General features: G+C 47.6%; 7 protein-coding genes across 7 annotated transcripts; 3 read left to right on the top strand and 4 right to left on the bottom strand.

The window, feature by feature from the left end:
- Positions 1-372: 372 nt before the first annotated feature.
- On the bottom strand, positions 373-1577 carry PEX2_041540 (oxidase ustYa family protein; the record flags this gene model as incomplete). Its single annotated transcript, XM_016741429.1, has 6 exons — positions 373-497; positions 625-676; positions 729-908; positions 965-1104; positions 1162-1278; positions 1343-1577. The coding sequence occupies 6 exons, from the start codon at positions 1575-1577 to the stop codon at positions 373-375; spliced, it is 849 nt and encodes a 282-aa protein (XP_016603621.1).
- Positions 1578-1832: 255 nt separating this feature from the next.
- On the bottom strand, positions 1833-2524 carry PEX2_041530 (uncharacterized protein; the record flags this gene model as incomplete). The annotated part of the gene is made up of 4 exons (XM_016741428.1): positions 1833-2090; positions 2154-2272; positions 2328-2417; positions 2485-2524. 4 exons carry the CDS (start codon positions 2522-2524, stop codon positions 1833-1835), a joined length of 507 nt encoding a protein of 168 aa, XP_016603620.1.
- A 5864-nt stretch (positions 2525-8388) lies between these two features.
- On the top strand, positions 8389-11041 carry PEX2_041520 (FAD-dependent oxidoreductase; the record flags this gene model as incomplete). Its single annotated transcript, XM_016741427.1, has 4 exons — positions 8389-8690; positions 8757-9028; positions 9082-9452; positions 9515-11041. 4 exons carry the CDS (start codon positions 8389-8391, stop codon positions 11039-11041), a joined length of 2472 nt encoding a protein of 823 aa, XP_016603619.1.
- A 218-nt stretch (positions 11042-11259) lies between these two features.
- On the bottom strand, positions 11260-12457 carry PEX2_041510 (bZIP transcription factor; the record flags this gene model as incomplete). The annotated part of the gene is made up of 2 exons (XM_016741426.1): positions 11260-11381; positions 11440-12457. 2 exons carry the CDS (start codon positions 12455-12457, stop codon positions 11260-11262), a joined length of 1140 nt encoding a protein of 379 aa, XP_016603618.1.
- Positions 12458-13351: 894 nt separating this feature from the next.
- Positions 13352-17131, top strand: pld2 (putative phospholipase D (PLD); the record flags this gene model as incomplete). Its single annotated transcript, XM_016741425.1, has 5 exons — positions 13352-13528; positions 13579-13951; positions 14004-14147; positions 14201-16392; positions 16445-17131. The coding sequence occupies 5 exons, from the start codon at positions 13352-13354 to the stop codon at positions 17129-17131; spliced, it is 3573 nt and encodes a 1190-aa protein (XP_016603617.1).
- A 935-nt stretch (positions 17132-18066) lies between these two features.
- PEX2_041490 (uncharacterized protein) lies at positions 18067-18424 on the top strand (the record flags this gene model as incomplete). The annotated part of the gene is made up of 3 exons (XM_016741424.1): positions 18067-18094; positions 18172-18354; positions 18411-18424. 3 exons carry the CDS (start codon positions 18067-18069, stop codon positions 18422-18424), a joined length of 225 nt encoding a protein of 74 aa, XP_016603616.1.
- A 776-nt stretch (positions 18425-19200) lies between these two features.
- On the bottom strand, positions 19201-21212 carry PEX2_041480 (uncharacterized protein; the record flags this gene model as incomplete). Its single annotated transcript, XM_016741423.1, has 2 exons — positions 19201-20295; positions 20370-21212. The coding sequence occupies 2 exons, from the start codon at positions 21210-21212 to the stop codon at positions 19201-19203; spliced, it is 1938 nt and encodes a 645-aa protein (XP_016603615.1).
- Positions 21213-21941: the final 729 nt, after the last annotated feature.

Genomic DNA, 21941 nt, shown 5'->3' with positions numbered 1-21941 from the left:
GTCGATTTACCGAGGCCCGCCAACAGCAGAACGAGAAACAATGTGGGATGCGCTGTCTCCCTGTGAGTGGCCAATTTTGATAGCTATATTTGGGTTTTAATCATCTTCCAGTCGGTGTCGTCAATGTTTCTACAGGATCTCTGTCAACTTCACCCATTGACCTAGAAAGACATTCAGATCCCTTGTCAGGAGATTCGAAAAATAGAATGCTTGCTGTCCCAGGGGTTATTTTACATATCAATTGCTTGGTGGGGGTTCTAATATCCCAAAGAGTCCATTTACACATCATCTAATAGATATTTTTAGAGACTCATTCGCCAATACGTCTATCGGGAAACAAATCAGACTTTGTTTACCCCACCTTCGAGAGATTTAGTCGACGAGTGCATAGAGACTCTTCGGGAGGAACTGCTTTGTGATTGTGACACTACGCCATATCTCATTGCGGATGATCCAGAGGCTATTCGAGGGTTTGCTCCGGTCATCGGAAACACTCACTATTGTAGAGATTACGACAAGATCATGGACTGGGGAAGCCAAAACTTCATTTCAGGGGCGGGGAATCAGTCAAGTTTCTTCATAAGCTAGAAAATAATGATTCCAATACTAGCTAATCTAGCTTACTTTCCTCACTCCTCGTCCACCGGCTGTAAAATGTGTGAATTGGCCCATTCGACTATCTTCGAAAAGTTGCGGCAATTCCGTATAGACCTGCGATCAACTAGTACCCCTCGTTCAAGATCATGAGCTGCTGAGTATAGCGTAGTGTCCGCCTCACACATGATCTTTGTCCGTAAGATTTCTAGGCAGTGTTCGACGTGCTCTAGTATATCGATATGTGGGTTGACGAATGCATGGACATGGCTGTAGTCGTACTCATGTCGGTATGTGTACTGCCGTACGAGGTTCTGCAACATTTAAGCACTTGTAAAGCTATTGCAGTTTGGAAATATGGCAATCTTACCAGGCAATGGATTTGGTGAAACCCTTCAAAGTATGCTTGAATGCCTCCACCTAGCTCTGAAGGAAGATGGTGCCAATCGTATTCTGAGACAGATTTGTTGAGATATGGTAGATAGGTCTCCGGAATTCCTAGCGATCCAACTGTTCTAATTAGCTTCTGAACGGTAATAGAGGGATAAGTCACTTTGGGAAGATTACATCTCCAGAGATCATCCCACTTTTTTTCCAGATGTGCTGTTGGTATTCCCATAAATGATACATTTGATTCGTCTTTGAAGTCCACACGCTGATACTGCACTGCGTCCAACATCGGTGCTTTTAACTATCAGTCGCTGCATGTCCAGTAGAAGGTCCCTGAAAGGGACTGTTCAGTACTTACACCAACCGTTGAGCCTTTTGACACATTTCGCCTCAGAGGGTTTACGCCAAATCTCAACAACAGCGAAACTTGATAAGAGGAAAAATATCCCAGCAAGTACAGCGGAATAGTGCTGAATGGAGCGGTGTTTCGTGGAGATCGTGTCAAAGCTTATTCGCTGGTCGGACGGCAAAAGTGTTTCTTGCTCTTCAACATCTCCCAGCTCAACCTCAGCGATATATTGATTTGGATCCATGGTACTATTGGATGAATAATATCTCTCTTCTTGGGTCTCTCTATGTTTTCAACGAGAAAGGAATTCGGATGTGTATGTAAATTTCTTTCTCAGATGCCATTGTTAATAATGGAGCGGGGTCAGAGTGACCCTCTGTTCTTGGTCAAGTCAAGATCCACTATGTTGTATCTTGTCTCCTGAGGTGCGTGACCGGTCCTTACGTAGTCGTAAAACTGTAACTACCATTGTTTCAGATCTAGTATGGTATGTACATGGTTAAAATGCGTATTTCGACTGGTATTCAAGCTTAACCTGCTCCACCTTATTCCACTTCTTACAATTGTGCTCGGTTCCCCAACCATCTGTTGCACGACGATGGCCATCGTCATCAACTCTCGCTTTCTCAAGGGTGAGGTCTGCAGAGCAAATTATGGCCTGGCGAAGGTAGTCAAAACAGTGATCCGGATGGCTAGCAACGTGATCGTGCCTCTGCTTTCCTTCTAATAATGCCACAAAGCCCTCCCGCAAAATTCTCTAAATATATCAAATCAGTGCCATCCCGCATTTAGTCTTACGTATTTTCAGTATAATGCTTACCAGACAGTGTAATTGGTGAAAAACTGACACAGGAAATACGTCATAGCCGTTCTCGTTTTCGATACCCGGTAGGAGCCCGTACTGTTCTGGATTTTTCACCAGGATAGACCCATTGCGGCCTGAAGGATGCTCAGCCTAATCTGTCCGAACGGAGGAAAATACTCTCTGACTCACCAAGGGCAGCCCATGCATTGGCAGAATCCAGGTTGGTCATGTTCCAGTAAAGGAGGTCTGGCTGAAATACAACTCGTTCGTTCGACGGAACTGATGATCGAGGTGAGCTCCAAGTTAAACGTAGAACAATTGTGTTTAGTTGACAGCGAAAGCTTACCCGATGGCAAAATGGACGTAGAGTGTGCACCCTGGTCCATCTCAAATGCCTCTTGTTGCGGTCGATATATCAACAAGATAGCAACAACTCCAGTTCCAATCCCCAGGACAGCGATTAGAGTCGCTATTCCAAGGTAAATATATATGGCCGTATGAAAAGGTCTTTGTTTCCTCGGGGCAAGATGGATAGACTGTCCGGGACCAGGATCTTGTTCCTCTTGTGAAACGCTAGAGTATAGGCGTAGGCATTTCACATTAGAGCCCCTCAAAAGTGGGAAGTAATGTTTTAAAGTTTCAAACATCCCTAGGTGACTGCGTATACGTGGAATTATGAGAAGTATAGAAGTCTCGACAATGTCTATGTCTTTTGAAGGATGGAAGAATTCAGGAATTCTTATTTTTCATGTATTTTATTATAAATACCATATACTGCTATCCAGAGTGTTGAATAGAATATGTTGTACCAAAACAAAAAGGATATCTAAGCTATATGCGGTTTAGTCTGAACCTGAGAGTGAGCAATACCTTCCTCCGTATGGCGTATGGCGTATAGCGTATAGTGTGACCAGGGTTGTATGGTCCTTTCCTTCGCCTCCACCTCCACCCGGCTGAGATAAGGTGGGCTAAGCACCGCTAAGCACCGCTAAGCACCACAACCCCTCCACCCCTTGCCTATTCAGGTCCCCTGCAGTGCGTAGGCATTGCTTGGTCTCCACGGGCCGCTGCGGGGCGCCGTCGGCTGCCGTCGGACAAAAGTCCACGGGTACTTGATCAAGGCGCACCGAGGTGACAGGTCGCAAGATACCTTGCGTATAGGTTCCGGATCGATGCCCATGCATAATCTCAACCTATTTTTGGGGCGACACATCCCCGCATGTGCATATACTCACATTTGAATTAAGAGTCTACTCTGTTTTCCCGGGCGAATCTCTATCGTATCTCTCTTTACCTGGTTGATGGGCTGCCTACCTTAAGTAATAAACCATGACAATACCGAGAAAATAAATTGATAATATTGATTTCGGATGCTGAATATGTCTATTCTTAGCAATAAAATATCACCTTTCTGTTCGTGATAGGTGTTTCAAGTGAAACATATGGATTCCAGCCAGCTAGAGAATTTATCACAGGGCGTCTTCACGTACAACTCAAACAGATCAGCTAGCCAGACTAGGAGAAATGCGCTAACGGACATGGCTATGAGAAATCCAACCTGGTACCCCACTATAGTCTCCTTGCCTGTTACCGTCCAAAGGAGCGGTACGGTATGGAAGGCGAAAATGTGCAGGAATGGCTCGTGTACGATATATATCGAGAACGAGATCCTTCCCAAATACTGCAGTAGCGCCGACTCTAGGGGTCGGCGGAAGACCGAACTCCGGGATAGGGCCAACATGAACAAATAAGCCCCAACCCCGTGCCAGTAACGATAGTTCCACCCAATGCGGCAGCACCATTGGTACCCGATTACGCAGGATTCCCCGCGCTGGTTGTATCGCGGAAATGAACCCAGGTACAAGCCGAGGAAGAAGCACAGGCCCGTTAAAGCCTTGCCAATATATTTTTGTATAAACGAATTTCGGGCCTTCTCAGCTGTAGCCTGCAACGGTAGCTTTCGGTTGATATCCATCTCACAGAGTAGGATGCCACTCAGGAATGAAGCCATATCCCATCTTTCGTGTGGTAGAGCAGTGAGTATCACTAGTACAAGCATTCCGATCCGGATATAGCTTCTTGTGCGGATGAGACACAAGCAAGCAAGAAACACGACCATAGATCCCCTGAACGAGATTGGGATCGTCCATAAATGTGGCCCGTACAGCAGAAGTGGGACGTCTAATCGCCAAGGATTTGTCAGTTCGTTGAACGAAAAGTCACCCCACTGTATGATCTGGACCCAGAGAGATTGTAAAGCTTCGGGATGAACAGGAATTCTTCCAGGCATATCCTCATATGGAAAAGAGAAGAAGCCGAGGTAGGCCACAATCATGACGAAGAATGTGGAAATGATTGGCGGAAGAAACAGCCGGATTGCCCTTCGAAATATTGAGCCCGAGAGCGCTATCAAAATAGCTTCCAATGACTTGGATCGAGAGAGCTTTAATGATTTTGCGGAGAGCACGTATCCGGAGATTATGAAGAAGATGGGGACCAGAGGCCCAGAGAAAAAAAGTCTCAAGTATGGGAGTCGGAGAAATCCATAGAAGCCATCGTGGCCATATCCATAATCAAGATGTTGTTGCCACGGCAGAGCAAAGTGTCTTACAAAGACTAGAACAGCAACCAGACCTCTGAGGCCATCGAGGTATGCTGTGGGGTGAGGCTTGTTGTGTAAACTGTATTCGTCCTTGGGAGGCTGCAGCCAGGATGGCAGGAAGGCAACTGCGATACTTGAGAATACTTTCACAATTTGACACATTACATGAAGTATTCTTGATGGAGAGGTTCTAAACCGTGGCACTCCATTTTCCAGGGCACGAGAGCCCTCGAAAGGCTCCTGTATTTCAGACATGTCGGACTGTGCGTGTGGCAGGAGTTCGGAGTCTTGACGAGTATTTATTGAGTATCAAGGCATCTACAGAGTATAGCAAGAAGCCTCTCGTTATACGAAACACCAAAGTACGAGCGGGGAAAGGGTGATTCCCAGTCGACTTGGAGGCAAACGCACTCCGGGGGCCGGCGGGGAATTTAATTTTGTCGAGACAAACAATCATAGTACGTAACGCGTGCTTTGGATACAAACGCACCCCTTATCTCGAGTTTATGCACGATGATTCACCTTAGCCCAATATTGTTGATACTACCCCTCTCTCGTAAGGCAGGCCCATTAGCGTCCCAGGGGTTATGAAAAAACTGCCTATATAAACCCTCCAGCAGGTCTGGGAAATCTTGGCTTGGAAGATACCAGATACCTGTGTCTAATTTTCCATCACGTTACCATTAGTATTGTGATTTTTCCCCGACGTACGTGTCTTTCGTCATGCGCTACTCCCAGCTCCTTGTTGGCATTTTCTTGGCCACAATAACTACTGCGGTGGCTATTCCAGCTTCGGGTATGTCAGTTCTGTGTTATAGGAGCAAGCTAGCCTTTGCTAATACCCTCCAAGATGGCTTGGCACTGCACCCTGCTCTGAACATCGCCAAGCGCTACGACGGCGAAGATGAGAGCCGTAAGGTGAAGCGCTACGATGGCGACGATGAGAGCCGTAAGGTGTAGAAAAGCCAAGTTTGCAAGCGCTACATAGGCTAGTTCTATGATTTTGGCCAACATATGCGTGTACCTAGGTCAATGTTCTTGCAGAATATATGAATTGATTTATCTTATCAATCTAACTATCTGTGTCATTCTTGTGGCAACCTTCCCTAATTCAAGTATTACTTTGGGGCTTTCTACTTGCATATTGGCGTCCCCTAGCTAGTTGCGAGTATGGAATATGCAAGCAATGTTAGCAAATCAGACTTCTCTCGCAAAGTCGTGTAGAGTAGCAAAAGACCTATATAGATAGTAGGTCTACGATGCAGATCTATTAGTTTTCACTCCCCCTCCCACTGAGCAGGGATATTGTTGCGGATGAAAGCTTTCTCTCTGGTGAGCAGCGGGCGGCAGTCTTTGCCTTCTTGTCGGTTTAGGGACCCCCTAGATCCCTCCTGATTCTAGCAAGAATTAGTCTTGACACATTTGGCAATACATGCTGTTCTATCCTCCATTATTAATTGTATCACACCTGAATATCACGTTTACAGACTACTACTATATAGTAAAAACACGATGATATAATACAAAACAAGCTGTCGTTGAAGGTCCGAATAGATATTGGATCCGGGACTAAGGCATAAAATAATACATGAAGAAAAGTGTATCAAAGGCTACCAAATCGCCTTAGACCAAAATATATTCTCAATCAATAGAAAAACAGTCAGCAATTATATCTTACCTATAGTGTTTCACGTATCTGATGGCAAGGGCAGCCCAATCGTTCATGGGAAGGCTTAGAACCACCGAAAGCGACACATAGATTATGCTGATGGTGCATAGCAATACCTTTGGTGATTTTAAACAACCCATTTTCAAGAAATTGAATCAGAATATTCATCAAGTCCTCATCAGCGAGCTCAATTTCGTGGGCTAGGAACTCCACTGATATCCATCATGCGAGACCGGTAGAGGCTTTGAAGATAGGTAGACCATCTTGGACAAATATTTTACGGAAAGAATCCATGGTTTTTTGGGTAGTAAGGAAGCCTGGATCAAGTCTTTAGGGTTCTCTGAATAACACTTCCATGGATGGTTGGGTTATTACAATGATTCAAACCTGACCATAGGATCTTTTAGTCTTCACACGGGCTTTATTATAGTGTCCAAACGCCGTTTCAACAAATCTGTGTGTTAGACTTCCTGTCTCTTTGATTGGGCTGATATTACACAAAGGCTTTATATCAGCTAGCATCGGGACAAAGAGCACATGAAAGAAGAAGAGCTAAGTGCTAATCACTGGCTATCGGTTGTATATAAAGAAAGATCCCACTATATGATTAATCGGCCACTGTCAAGTTCATCAACTGTTCTCGCCATGGAAAAAAAGTCCACTACAGATGTTTTCATGAGCATCCCACCTGAAGACGCATTAGAGATTGCACGCGGTAGGAAAACCAATGTATATCGCAGCTATCCCCTCCCAGCCACCGTTCGTCGCATCTGGTTCTACACCACCGCTCCACTACAGTATATTGAATATGTAGTGTGTATATCACAAGACGGGGCTGGATCCAACACAGGCAGCAAGCAATTCACATACGGTTACAAAATTCGCCAGGTATGGATGTTGAAGCAGCCTATCTACCTGCATCAGGCTATATCGCGCGGTATACTGAAAGCTCCCCCGCGAAAGTACTGTTGGGCAACTGAGAGTTTCTTGGATAGTTGTCCTTTCTATCGGCATTATCCAGTGAGGGGACCAAAGGAAATTGTCTGGTAAAGAGAAAAATGCAGCAAATCTTTTCTTTCACAGATCCAGATAGTAAACAATGAATTATCATTCTTTCATGTTTAAAGAATATTGGAAACTAAACGGCTGGATGTTCACCCGGGCTATATTACCATATCCAACAAGTTAAACCACCAGAGACCTGTCTATTTCAGTAACAGTGCCAGGATCAACCTACACAAATTGCTTGGCGTCGTTTGAAGGTTGAGGGCCGCTGGTGGACATTATTGGCATTGATGAGCGATACAATAGATGATGCTAACTATGCAATGCATGGAAACGTGTGCTTATGCAGCTATACCTACACATGTAGATTTGGCACCACAATTGCAGGGATTATGCAGACCTGTTGGCAATCTGTGTGAATTTTCAAAGCCGCTTAGGGTACCTGTTTCAAGCGTGGATTTCAATCAGTCATAGTACATTGCTCCATATATTAGAGCTCTTATTGCCTCTAAACACGAAGTGAAGTATGAAAAGTAAGACAGCTGTTTGACTCAGCCCTCTTGGGCACTGACATGTGTACAGTTTAGTGATACATTGGTTCTTTCTGACTATATTATTGTAGAGATGTAGATCATCGATGTATGTAGCCAATAGGATCATAGAATAATTCACATAGTGGATCTGCCGGGGCCTAAGTTGGTTCCGACGGGCTCCTATTGGTCCGATTATTGATCATTCAAATAATTCATCCGGTTAACAGGTTGATCAATCATCACGGTGTGATTTCCCTCCGATTTAGGCAGTTCAATAGGATGTTTGAGAGCGTCGGCTTTCTATTGCAGATTAGTGCAGAATATTTCAGGGGTGCAGCAACAATTAGGCCCCTATATAAATTCCGGCCCCGCATATCAATCAAGGGGTCTTTCATTTTTTAAATCTCTCACGGTAAGTAAATCCGTACGGGCAACAACATCATGGATCAAAAGTCATTCAAAGTCGTCATTGTGGGTGGTAGCGTTGCTGGGCTTTCGCTAGCCTTGATGCTGGAGAGGAATGGAATCGATTTCGTCGTCCTCGAAGCGTACGGCAGCATTGCACCCCAGGTCGGCGCTAGTTTTGGCGTTTTGCCCAACGGGTTGCGCATTCTTGACCAGCTGGGTTGTTATGATTCAGTTCTAAAGATGGCGGAATACCCCGTTGACACACTTCACTTCCGTGATTCGCAAGGACAACCATTCCGGACATTCGACAAGCTCGAAGACACGTCCATCAGAAGGTTTGTCACCATTCAATTTTACATTCCAATATTGAAAACAAGAGAACCAACTGACAGTACCTTCAGTCATGGTTATCCTATCATCTTCCTCGATCGACGAATGTTGATACAAGTCCTCTATGACAAGATCCAGGACAAGTCCAAAGTCCTTACTTCTCACCGGGTCCAGAGTATTGAGACTGGTACTTCGAGTTCTACGGTTACCACAACCACTGGTCAAACATACACCGGAAATATTGTGGTCGGAGCAGACGGAATCCATTCCAAAGTTCGTCAAGAGATGTGGAAAGCGGCTGAAAAGATAGATCCCACATGGATAGATCCTGCCGAGAAATCTGGTATAAAAATCAAACCTAAGCAATTGAGAATCATCAACTAACTATTATGAAAGCACTGCCTGCGACTTACGCATGCATCTTCGGCATTTCTAAAGGCGTGGAGGGAATCGAGAAAGGCACGCTGAACTCGGTGTTCAATGAGCATTTTTCGTATCTTGTTCCCAGCGGACCGGGAGACCTCACCTACTGGTTTCTGGTGCGGAATATGGGAAAGACGTACTATGGTGAAGATATCCCTCGTTTCACCAAGGAGGAGGAGGAGGCATTTGCAACGGAACATTTCGAAGACCAGATCACTCCTACACTTCAATTTTCCGCTCTGTACAAGAGCAAAGTTGCCTCAGCATACTCTCCCCTGCAAGAATACGTTTATAAAAGATGGCATTTCCAGAGAATTATTACTATTGGCGATGCCAGTCACAAGGTGAGATCAGTTACCAACGAGAACAAGATCATGCGAAGACTGACCAATGTTCCTTCCAATAGTTTGAACCTTTGACAGGCCAGGGAGGCAATAACGCAATGGAAACCGCTGCATCCCTGACGAATCATCTCGTTGCGGCTCTCAAAAACTGCCAGTCAGACACGCTATCGTCGGCAGATATTTCCAAAGTCTTCGAGAGCGTTCAGCAGCAGCGTGAAGACCGCGCGTGGGGATTGGTCAAAGCAGCCCATGCCCGGCAACGCCTAGAGTGTCTGGAAACGCCGTTTTTGAAGTTCATGGTAAAATACGTGGTGCCACGATTCCCGAAATCCGTTATCCTCGGCAAATGGATCAACACGTATGCTCCCGCGGTGTCCTTGGACATGCTTCCGCTGCCGCACAGGCCTCGAGAAATTGCATATTTCGACGAGCGCTTCAGAACACCGTCACCTCGAGGTGTGGTGAGCATCTTGTTGTACGCTGCGTACTTCCTCTTAACCTGGTTAGGGTATCGCCAATTGTCAGCAGCACTCAGAGCGAATGGAACAATGGCGTTAGTCCGTCAAGCAATCCAGAGCCAGTCGGTTGTACTCCCAGGAGGAGTTGAAGCTCCCCTTCGCCAGGTGTACACAGGGCTCGGACCTGTTGACCTCATTTTAAAAGTCGTCGTAACAATATTCATGCCTGCGGTCTCCAACTTCTCTACACCAGAGCAGCCATTGCAAGTTCTGTACTTCCTGACTTCGATGATGCCGATTATCTCTATCTGGACGGTTGAAGGGTTCCGACCAAGGAACAAATGGACCCTTCTTGCAACTCCGAGTCTATGGGGGGTTCTGTATCAGTTGCGCGGAATTGGGCTAATTGCACCGCTCTATTTCATATCGAGCACATTTGTTTCCTCTGGGATAGCATACTTCTCCCCAAATACCCGCACACTTCCTGAGTCCACCGCTCGGGCGTTACTGCCTGCATTGATATTGGGATTCGTCGTGCCCACAATCATGCTATTCTTCCCATTGGCTGATGCCCTGAACACGCGACAGGTCTTCATTGCGCTGTGGCAGCCCGCTCCGGTATATGTGGTCATCTTGACTCAAATATTCTCCCGTGTCATCAAGTCGATCAGTTCGAGCACAATAACCAATACCGATAGCGCCACAGCGGAGAGCAAACCTAACCGTGATATCCCTTACTTGCAAACCCTCTACGCTGTGGTCGGTGGTATAGCTGCTTGTTTCCATATGGCCTTGTTGTTGAGCTGGGCTGCCTTGGGAACAAATTTTATCACCAAGACCTTCATACCATCTGAGGCTTTCGCACAGGTGACGACAATTGCGGATGGAGTCTTCATATTTTTCCAGAACGACTTCCTGCTTATTACAGCAGCAACTCTCCTATGGTGTCTAGCGAGCGTGTGGGATCTATATCGCATTGGGGTTTCGAATTTCTCCTGGCAGGTGGCACTGGTCGGTTTGATCCTGGGTTCTCTGGCAATTGGACCGGGTGCGACTGTAGCAGCTGTGTGGTATTGGCGGGAGGAGGTTATGAGTCGAACATCTTTCCGCCGGCATGGTCCGGGTCTTTAGCTCAACTGGGAATCCTTGGGGCTGCGAATTTGGCATTTAAAGGCCATATGATTAAGGAAGAGAGGTCACAGGAAACACTCAAGACTGGGACGATACAAGGGTGTGTAGATAGTTCCAAACAAGATTATGTCTTATTCATTGGGTATTGCGTCTGTGTATATAAAGAAGATGGGGTATTGTGATATTCCGCAGGCTGAAATACATAAATGCACACAAGGCTACCCTGGAGAGCTAGTCACTCCAACTGGGACCCACCTCACATTGTGGGATACTACCCTCTCGATATCAGACCGGCGAAAGCCGGCCACGCAGCCTAGAGCAACTGGGAGCTGGCTCAGTCCTGGCTAGGTTAGCTTTTATCATTATATTTGGCGCCGAGAATAACAGTGTAAGCGTACTGTTGATCAATTTATACTCGTCGACGACCATCATCATACTGTTGGACAATTCGCCTTGGGGAGGCTCTAAGTTCGAATTCCCGGCGGCTGGACTAGATGGATAGCCTATCGTAAGGGCGGACGAAGGAAACTCGCCTATGCCAATTCCTTGGTTGAGCAGGTATCTCTCAACATCATGCACGTCAAACCAGTCTTCATCTGCAGGAACATGAGACACGCCATTTGTTGTTCGGAAGAGACCAAAGCTATCTGAAAAATCGTCACTGTAAGGCTGTAAAAAATGTGTTCCTGCACCACCGAGGCTGACATATGGGAATCGAGCATCGACGATGGGTTGACAAGGTTCCAGTTTGATGACACGTGCGAAATAATCTCGGATCTCTGCTCGCGGCATTCTTTGTAACAGTAGTCCAAACTCCCACATATCTTCATCTTTATATGAAAGATTCGACAGGAATCGATGTCCACTTTCAGCGCAACCGCGGAAAAGTCGTTGAGTGAAGGGTGTGGTGGCGTATTGGATGGTGTGCGTTTCAGCAATAGATACTGTCATAGGAATGGAAGCCAAGTCATTTGGTTGGTTATCCAGGTTCTGGGTATTATTCGATGGAATCATGCCAGCGGACGAGCCCAAAAACAATTTCCAAAAGTCAGACTCCAAAGTGTGATCTTTTAAGCTGCCCATTGGCACCTCGGACGCGACCTGCGCGTGGGGTTGCCCAACGACAGCCTGCGGTGGTATTGAAGTTTGGCTCTTTTGAGGTTCTTGAAAATGAATATCAGCCAGCTTAAAATGGGATACTATATCATCCCGCAGCAACTGGACTGTCCGGAAAAGTTCAGGTTGAGACCACTGCGACCCATTCCGGATCACTTGCTCATCGAATGCATGCATGGTCTGGCTTAGATGATCAAATGCATCTTCCAGTTGCTCTACACGAGCTTTCAGTGAAGAGAGTTGGGATTGTTGGCGAGATCGATATGCCTGTTGCGCTTGGCGGACCTGGGCGCGTCTCATCTATGCCAGAGGTGAGACCGAGGTATTATCTTTACTTGTAGAAAGGGGCCTCACAGATTTCGCATCTTCAGCTGGCTTTCGGGGTCGCCCCAGAGAGCTTTTTTTTACTTGGACTGTGGGCATCGCAGTACAATTGGAGGATATGGAGAGGATATGGAGGTTCACCAGTAAACCTCGGGAGATGTCAGGAGATTCCTGGGTTCCACATGTCGGAATGCCAAGCCCGCATTTTCAAGGGCAGAAGTACAGAGTACTTGACCTCATGTTTGAACTTGCACTTCATTACTAATTTACATGCGGTATTTATTGATAGTTTTATGAATACATGGGTTAATTGTATTTTTTTTTTTTTTTGGCCATCAAACGGCACAATTTAGACGTAGGAAGGTGTGTTAATATACATCAATACAAAAATAGTCGGCCGCATTTTCAGCCTTGTGACGTGTTATTTTAGTAGTCATTTTCTATGTCTTTTTACGGTTATTCTTATTTGAATTTTCCCCCTTAATAGTGTCGTAGGTAGAATATATTAAGAAACAGCTTTTCCATGCATAACGTTTGATATATGTTGATTTACTCAGGCCAATACCACGTAGTGAAATAGATATCTGACACTGCCTCACCTATTCTATTGCCTATGTCCAAGAATATCGCAAGAATATCCCAACTTAGGAAGATAATCGTGTCAGCTTATGTTGTATCCGTGGACAGAGTACAAGTACACCGCCACACTCACCACGTTCCCATCGTGGCTGGGGTAGCGGGGCCTTCATCGGATTTAAAAACAGTCGCACCCCGCTCTGCAGGCACCCTTGTTTCTTGAACTTTTCTAACTTTCTTTCGTCTTGTACAAACGCTCTTCTATTTTATCTACAGCCTACTTTGACCGTCAGAATGTCCAAGCAGGATGATCTGGCCTATGGTGGTTACTACCAGGGCGCGGAACGTGGGTCCGGAGACGGATCCCGCGGTCTAGGCGATACCTTCAAGAAGCTCCGCGACACCTACAAGAACCATGGATCTTCACATGGTCAGGCGAATCAGACATATAACCCAAGTGGTTATCAAGGCGTAGGCGTTACCCTCCTTCAGCCTTGAAATTTACTAACCGGCTCTCACAGCAGAGTTACCCAACCCAGACCGAACCACAATACGGATATGATCAGCAAAGCCAAAACACAAGTGGACAGCACCAAAACCCTAACTATCATGGAAAACCTCAGAAGGAAGACAAACTGGCCGGTTTCTTGGGGAAACTTCAAGGTACTGTGACCGAGCTAGGTTCGGAATTTGCGCAGAAGATCGGTACCACCATCGATCCACAGGCGTATGCCGAGTACGGTCCCAGTAAGCCCAACACAGAGCATCGATTCGGCAGCTTCGCTCCTCCCCGGGAACATAACGATGCGAAGTGGTATGTTGATGGATGCAGCTATTTCTGGGCTGTGTCTCGAGCTTTGGAAAATGCCCGAGAGTCGATTTGGATTCTGGATTGTGAGTTTCAATCTTCCCCGGATTTTCATTGCATGCGGCTAACTTGACGTAGGGTGGTTATCTCCCGAACTTTATCTCAGAAGGCCACCGGCGAAGAATGAACAATACCGATTGGATCGCATGCTGCAAGCTGCAGCCCAGCGGGGCGTGCGCGTCAATGTTATCGTTTATAAGGAGGTTACGCAGGCGCTCACTCGTATGTCTATGATCCTTGAATATTGAAACGAACTCAACTGACAATCCCTCCAGTATCTTCTTCTCACACCAAGCATGCCCTGGAAAATTTGCACCCCAATATTGCTGTCTTCCGTCACCCTGACCACCTGCCTGACCGCCAAGAGCTGGCAGCTAACATCGCGTCGACCTTCCAGAACATGTCACTCGACTCGGCAAGTTTGAGTAAAATGTCAAAGGACACACTGAAGGGACTGTATGGAATGAACGATGATGTCATTCTGTATTGGGCTCATCACGAGAAGCTTTGCTTGATCGATGGTCGCATTGCATTCATGGGCGGTTTGGACATGTGCTTCGGTCGCTGGGACACAAACCAACATGAGCTCTCGGATCTACATCCCTCCGATGTCAGTCAAACAGTGTTCCCTGGCCAGGACTACAACAATTCTCGCGTCCTTGATTTCCAAGATGTCGTTCACTGGGAGAATAACCAGCTGGATAGAAAGACCATGTCTCGCATGGGATGGTCTGATATATCCGTGAGCCTGCATGGTGCAGCCGTGGAAGATTTGCGGCGCCACTTTGTGGAGCGATGGAACTTCATCTATGATTTGAAATACAAGGTTCGGAGTGATACTAGGTACGCAAGACTGGCACTCCATGGAAGACCCGCTTCCTCGACTGGCCCCTCGACTGGCCCCTCGACTGGCCAACAACAGGCTGGCTCTCCGCAACCCAACTTGTACCCCTCGGGCCAGGCAAGCCCACAGGGTCAGCCACCTGCGCCATCCTGGCAGACTAAACCCAGTGGAGTCGCATCGCCTACCTACCCGCCGCCGCCAGGTCAGACATCGTCGAGTCCGTCGCAGTCACAGTCGCAGTCCCAGCCTCAGCAGCAACAATCTGCCGGCGCATATCAGCCCTACAACAGTGCTAGCACTTCAAATTATCCGCCACCGCCGGCTCAGACCTCCTCAAATCAGCACCAATATCAGCAGCAGAGCACATCTACCTCGTACAACCCCGAGAATGCTTCGACCTACCCCCCACCACCAAGCCAAAGCCCTCTAGGCCATCAATCTCAGTCTGCTCAGACCCCAAGTCATGATCCAAGCCAGTATAGCTACACTGGGAACTCATTCCCTCCTCCCCCGCCTGGACCCCCTCCAGCGCAGTCCCCTGCCAACGCCTCGTATCAGCCCTACCAACAGGGCCAGCAACAAGGCTACCAACAGGGCCAGCAACAAGGCCATCAACAGGAACAGACGCCATATTTCCCACCGCCACCAGGCCAGGAATCATCACACTCCAACACCCGTGGAATTGATGACTACCAGCATGGAGGTGATCGGGAACGAGGTTCTTTGGCGCCCCGTCGTCTCCGAGAGGACCTGACCCAATATGGAAGCTCCCTTCGTGGTCAGCTCGCTGGGCAAATTCATCAATATCAGGATCGACTGACCACATATGGCCGCCCTTCCTCCTCGCAAGGCCGGGGAAATATGTCATGCCAGATTGTGCGCAGTTGTGCGAAATGGAGCAACGGCAGCCAACTTGAGCATTCCATTGCAGACGCATATTGCGCCATTATCCGAAACAGTGAGCACTTTATCTACATCGAAAACCAGTTCTTTATCACTGCGACCGGTGATTCACAGCGTCCAGTGAAAAACCAGATTGGTGCCGCAATTGTGGAGAGGATTTTACGTGCTGCCCGTGCTGGTCAGAAATATAAGATCATTGTGGTCATTCCATCCGTTCCTTGCTTCGCCGGTGATTTGCGAGATGACGAGACCCTCGGAACACGCGCGATTATGGAGTTCCAGTACAACTCCATCAACCGCGGAGGTCACAGTATCATGGAGATGATTGCCAAGGAAGGATTCAACCCTATGGAGTACATCCGCTTCTACAACCTTCGCAATTATGATCGGATTAACAATGGTAGCATTATGGCTGCAGCTGAACAGCAGAGTGGTGTCAACTACGAGGATGCCCGCAGACAGTACGATTTGAACACTGCAGGCCCCGGTGGCTACGCTCCAAGCACTGCCCGTAGTGCTTTTGATACCAGCGCGCCATTCCAGAAGTACCAGCAGGCTGCACACCAGGTACAGGGAAGTCAGGCTTCCTCGAACCGGTGGGACAGTGTGAGCGAGTGCTATATGCTCGGCGGAGAGGACATTCGCAAAGTGCCGTGGGATGGCCACCCCGATGCAGAAATAAATGCGTTCGTGAGCGAAGAACTTTATGTTCATTCGAAGGTTCGTTTCCCCCAGATTTAATGATGATACAAACCTCTAACAAAAGCATTAGGTGATGATCGCCGACGATCGTGTAGTTGTTTGCGGATCTGCAAACCTGAACGACCGTTCTCAACTGGGTGACCATGACTCTGAGATTGCAGTAATCATCGAGGACTTCACGCCTGTGTCATCCAGCATGAATGGTAAGCCATGGACTGCCAGCCGCTTTGCTTCATCGCTCCGCCGCCAGTTGTTCCGGAAGCACCTAGGTCTTTTGCCACCGCAAGACTATCAACGACCGGATGCGAACTTTGAGCCCGTTGGGGTTCCCAATCAATTCGACTTTGACTGCCCTGAGAGCAAAGTCGTTGCCGATCCGCTTTCCGACACTGCCCAGAGTCTTTGGAACTCGCGGGCACACACAAATAGTGAGGTCTTCCGGAAGGTATTCCACGCTGTTCCGGACGACTCAGTCCGCAACTGGTCCGAGTACAAGGAGTTCTATGAGTACTATTTCCACAAGACTGAGAAGAAAGCCGAGGGGTTGGAAGGAGCTGCACGTCCGGCGCGATTCCAATGGGGCCACGTTGTCAGCGATGACTTTGCGCCTGGTGCAGAGGGGGCGAAGCAGGTCAAAGAGCTGCTTAGCCAAGTCAAGGGTACTCTGGTTGAGATGCCTTTGATGTTCCTGATCGAGGAAGATATCGCCAAGGAAGGATTGACTTTGAATGACTTGACCGAGCCACTCTACACCTAAGGGGGAGATTGTATTTGCCAAGTTGGGACTTATCATTGATCATTTCGTTTATTCTCGAATCCAAGCATTCCCATTAGCTAAATTGTTGTGCCTAAGCGAAGTCTTACTTCTTTCTTTCGTAGCGCTGTTCGGCGAGCACTGCTCCCTTTCATGTCCCCGAGTGAGAATGACCCCGATAGTCAACCCGTGCAATCAAACAGATGATTTAAATTTGTGTGATGCCAAGTCTGAGATGATATTGTTCTTGAAGAACAATCGTAGGCGGAATGTGATTGTGGTAATTGGTCAATCCCAGCTTCCTTTGTTTGCGATGCAATCCCCATTGGGCCAAGTCAACCACATACTCCGAAATGTTCTTTTACAATTTGAGACCCCGGCTTAATATTGTTCTTATCCCCATGAAAGACTTATGAATGGGTTAACTACACGTGCCTGAGACAGAGGCCCCTCGGCCATCTCTGTGGCGTTCCTTCATGAAAGACAACCCCGGCCTAGCCACAGAGGCCTCGGAGGATATGTGATGCGGCCAATACCAACATCCCTTGATGAACTCACTGGCTGCATATGAAAACAAAGAGAAAATCTCCGAGGTAACAACGGCTACATTCATGAACTCGAGAACAATATCAAATGGCTCCGCAATGGGCGTCCACCGCAATCCCAACCCCATGCATTCTAGATTGATTCTACGCCTTCGTCAATGCCCAATGCATTCAAGTCAGCAATTCAATGTGACATTTGCATTGACTTCCACTCTCCCGGAGTGATCTCGATCATATTGATAGTTCGAAGAATACTCCCTCGTCGAATATAAATACCAACTCGTGCACCCAGTTTCAGTAATTCTCTCCACCACCCGCTCACAATTCGATCATTCCAAACAATCTTTCAATCTTTTCAAGCTTCCGCTTTTTAAGCTCTTCCCAATCTTCGAAATGTCTCGTGCTCAGGTCCAGAAGCGATGTGCGTAGCCTTCCAAAGCATACACTGCTTCATCATCTCTTCTATACATCGATATACTAACACATCATCTCTGATAGCCCCCGGCGGTGGCTGCGTTGTCATGAAGTCTCCCGGTGGTGGCTGCGTCGTCATGAAGTCCCCCGGTGGTGGCTGTGTCGTCATGAAGTCTCCAACCCCCAACGGCTGCGCCGTCACCCGAACCCCCTCGGTCTGCGACATCATGAAGCGGTCTCCCGGTGGTGGCTGTGTCATCATGAACAGTGAGTGCCATCTACTCTCAAAGATAACAACTGATATACTAATATGTCTTGAATAGCCGCTGAGTTCTAAATACCCTCCATGAGCGCCCCCAATTCCAACATTCCATCAGCCACCATGGCTTGACCTGTCTCGTTGGTCGCTATGGTTGACATTGAAACGCATTAATTCGACGATCTTTGCCGCGGACTCTTGAGAACACTTTCAACTTTTCAACCAAAAATATCAATCCCTCGAAACATGACCTCTCAGCTTTGCTTTTGCTTTTGTGAAGACTCTTTGCGAGTCTGTCTGTCCAGTTCATTCTTTCTTCGACGAGAACAGTTCATTTCTTTCGGCGGTCTTCTCGGCTGTCGACTCTGACTTGTCTCTTTCGAACCCTTCGTGGACGATCCGGGTGACAACAATTTCTTAGAAAGGGACTTTTCTTCTGTTCCTTCAGCTACATTCGAGGGATTTCCATTACATACTTCAAATCGGTTGATTGTGTTTCTTTTTTTCACTGTGGTGCAGGTTCCTCTGGTTTCTTGTCTGGTGGGTGGTTTGGGTGGAGAGGGCTTTATTTCTTAGTTAGAATCGGTCATGGTAGTTGATAGGAATGGATCATTGCCTCAAAGAATCATTTCTCCTTGGATATTTCTTGTAGCGCAAAACAACGAGAGGAAAATGTCTGTAGTGAACTACCTTCCTATTAAGAATGTTTCCATACGTTGGACTAATAACATTATATCCACACCCGCATAGCCTAATTTAGACCCTTTCGGTGCATGTTTATGAACAAGATGATAAAGCGTTCATTCGTAGTAACCTATCTACTAAAATTCTGTACAAGTAACCCGAATCTATACTCAGTTCCAGGCATCTATCTTCTTCCGAATCTCAGACGCCTTAGCCTCCTCGGCGTCGGAATATTCACCCAGATCCGCTTCATCGGAGCCAAATGCATCACTGGCTGTCTCTTCAATTTGATCCAGTGTAAGACCAATAAGTCCCACAGACCGTGCGTTCCCAATCTGGCACATTTCCTCTCCAACCGCAGCTTCGATCACACCCTCACCTCCTTTTGCGGTGAGATCGTCCTCGAATCTCCGGAATACTTGCCGGAGAGGGTTCAGGACATGGCCACGGAAGAACTTGACTGTCTTTTCGAGATGGAGCTGGTCGCGTAGCGATGGCGAGGAAAGTAGCAAGTAGTACAAGTTCAATGCGGAATGAAGCGGTGGGCCTTGAGTCTGGGTCAGACGAGACCAGCTAGCAACGAGATCGGATGCTGAGTTGGCGGCAGTGACTGGTTTGAAAAGAGCTGGGAATAGAGCCCAGAAGTAGAGCGGATCTTGGAATATATTGTCGGAAGATTGGGTGGGGCTGCGGAGTAGTTCATCCTTCAGCCATGCAATGGCGCTATCCCGCACCGAGGCAAGGTGGTCATCCTCCAAGATCTTGTATATGAGCTTGAACCGCGTCTCGGGTGCGGGATGGCTCTGAACAATGGCAGCCGGGATCTGGCGAACGATACCGTGTGTTTGGCGTGCTGTGCATGCAGTCAAGATGACGACGAAATCCTTGAACTCGGTATCGTTTGATGGGGTTTTGATGGGCTGTTGGGAAGCGTAGACGGTTAAAGCCAACAGGGAGTCAAGCAGCGCATGTGGTTGACCAAAAGCCACTTCATCGAGATTGGTTTGGCCGCCAACAAAATTGTTGAATATCTGAGCCAGCTCAGGGAAGATAGAAACCCGACGGGGCTGTTGCCCAGAGGCAAAGAGGGTTGTGCCTGCAGCCCGAGCTGCCAGTAGTAGGAGTGAACCATGGCGTTCTAGCGGAATCTGACCGGGGTTTGTTGGTGGATCATCGAAATCAAGTTGCGCGGTTTGATCTGTAGGGGATCCGGATATGATTGAAAGGAGTTCCTCGTTGTCAATTCCGACGTCTCGCGACAAAGCCTGAGCAAAAGAAAGGTCAGATTAATCGTCCTCGGATATTGACATAATTCTGTCGATGATTTGATCTCACTTACCATAAGCTTTCCCATGATCATATCGCGCTCCTTGAGCTCCTTGGTCGATCCATATGCCTCAGTCTGCGATTGGGCAGCAGGTAGCCGCAGATCCGGATGCAGGTGTTCCTGCATTCGAATGGTCCACGACATTCCAGGATCCATGGGACTGGAAAAACTCAAGAGATAGGACTTCAGCAGTTCAAGCAAGCCGAATTGTATGAATTTCCGAACAAGGAGGGTCTCATTATCAGCAGACGGAGAGGGCGAGGATACCTCGGCTTCGGGGTCTGGGGCTGAGGCAGCGGCAACCCTCAGCACGCTCGACTCGCTAGCGGCTCTAGGAGGTGGCGCGGGCCGCTTGGAGGGAGACACTTCCCGGAAGAACTCAAGGAAGGCCAGGGTGGTCTCGTTGGTTGCCATTGTGGTGTACGCTTCCAGTGCTGCTTGGAGGGAGGTTGCGATGAAACGACTTGGTACTTTCGTCTGGATCCGTGTGTGGAGTACTGATAGCATGCCGAGAAGGCAATTAAACTGTAAAATGTGCAGGGGGAGTCCCTGATCAGCCTTCTCATCTTCATCCTCGTCTTCCGGCTGAAGTTGCATCAGTGACTCAGAGACGCGCAAGATCACTTCTCGGGGATTGCCTAGTCGAGCCACATCCTGTAGGCATTCTGTGGACGCCGGTAGCATGGGCAGGAGCAGCTTGACCAAGTCCCAGCCGATGTTCGTCGTAAGCTTCTCATCCTGCAGGAGAGTGTGCAAAAGCGGCAAACGTTCTGGGGTTAACTGATACTCTAGCAGAGTGAGATAGGTCAGATAGTCTGTAGCCGGAGGCAATGCTTGAATCAGAGGGTCCTCCATGGTGGTGGTGTTGACAATTTGATGTTGCAGGCGCGGGGAAGATGAAACATGGCAATGACATCAGCGGCAGAATCCCCCGAAGAAACACGGGCCGATCACATCTCCGAACTATGGACTACTCATTTGAACACATTGGTCTTTTCCAGCTCTGGTAAATCCAGGGATGCTGATCTGTATTTGTTGCGCTTTCGAATTCGATAAGAATGGGAGATGTTTCTATCTAGAACCTAGAACCCCGCGTGACTGAAAATACCCTAACCCCTTTCAGGAGTTCCTCGGACATGGCCCTTCTGTCAAAGGTTTGTTCTGCTTTTTTCTTTTTCTGTTAATTTACCATTACCAAGGTTTTAAGAGCGGGAGAGTATCTACCTAGTACTAGGCTAAAGGCTTTATTTGTCTATACATTACATTTAATTTAACACCATTGACAGAAATCAAGGTGAACAACAATGTATGGTATGGATGACAGATATGTAGGTATTTCACAATCTGTTCACGGCTGTGGACATCAATGACTAAGAATATTGCATCCATTTATTTCCCGAGGGTTTTGACTCGGTTTTCAACCATGTATTGTAACATAGCGACAAGTATTTTCGAATATTAAAAAAGAGCGGCTATACTCGGGACGCAAAAAAATAGAAGACATGACAACAGAGGGGTTCGAACCCTCGACCCTCTCGGGACCTGAAATCGTCACTAAGAATAGTGATGCTTAAGTCTAAGGCA

This window comes from Penicillium expansum (genome assembly GCF_000769745.1).
Source record: "Penicillium expansum strain MD-8 chromosome Unknown contig142, whole genome shotgun sequence".
In the NCBI taxonomy this organism is placed as follows: Eukaryota; Fungi; Ascomycota; class Eurotiomycetes; order Eurotiales; family Aspergillaceae; genus Penicillium; species Penicillium expansum.
Note: the sequence above shows the minus strand (reverse complement) of the source record. Positions and strands in the feature narration are given on the sequence as shown.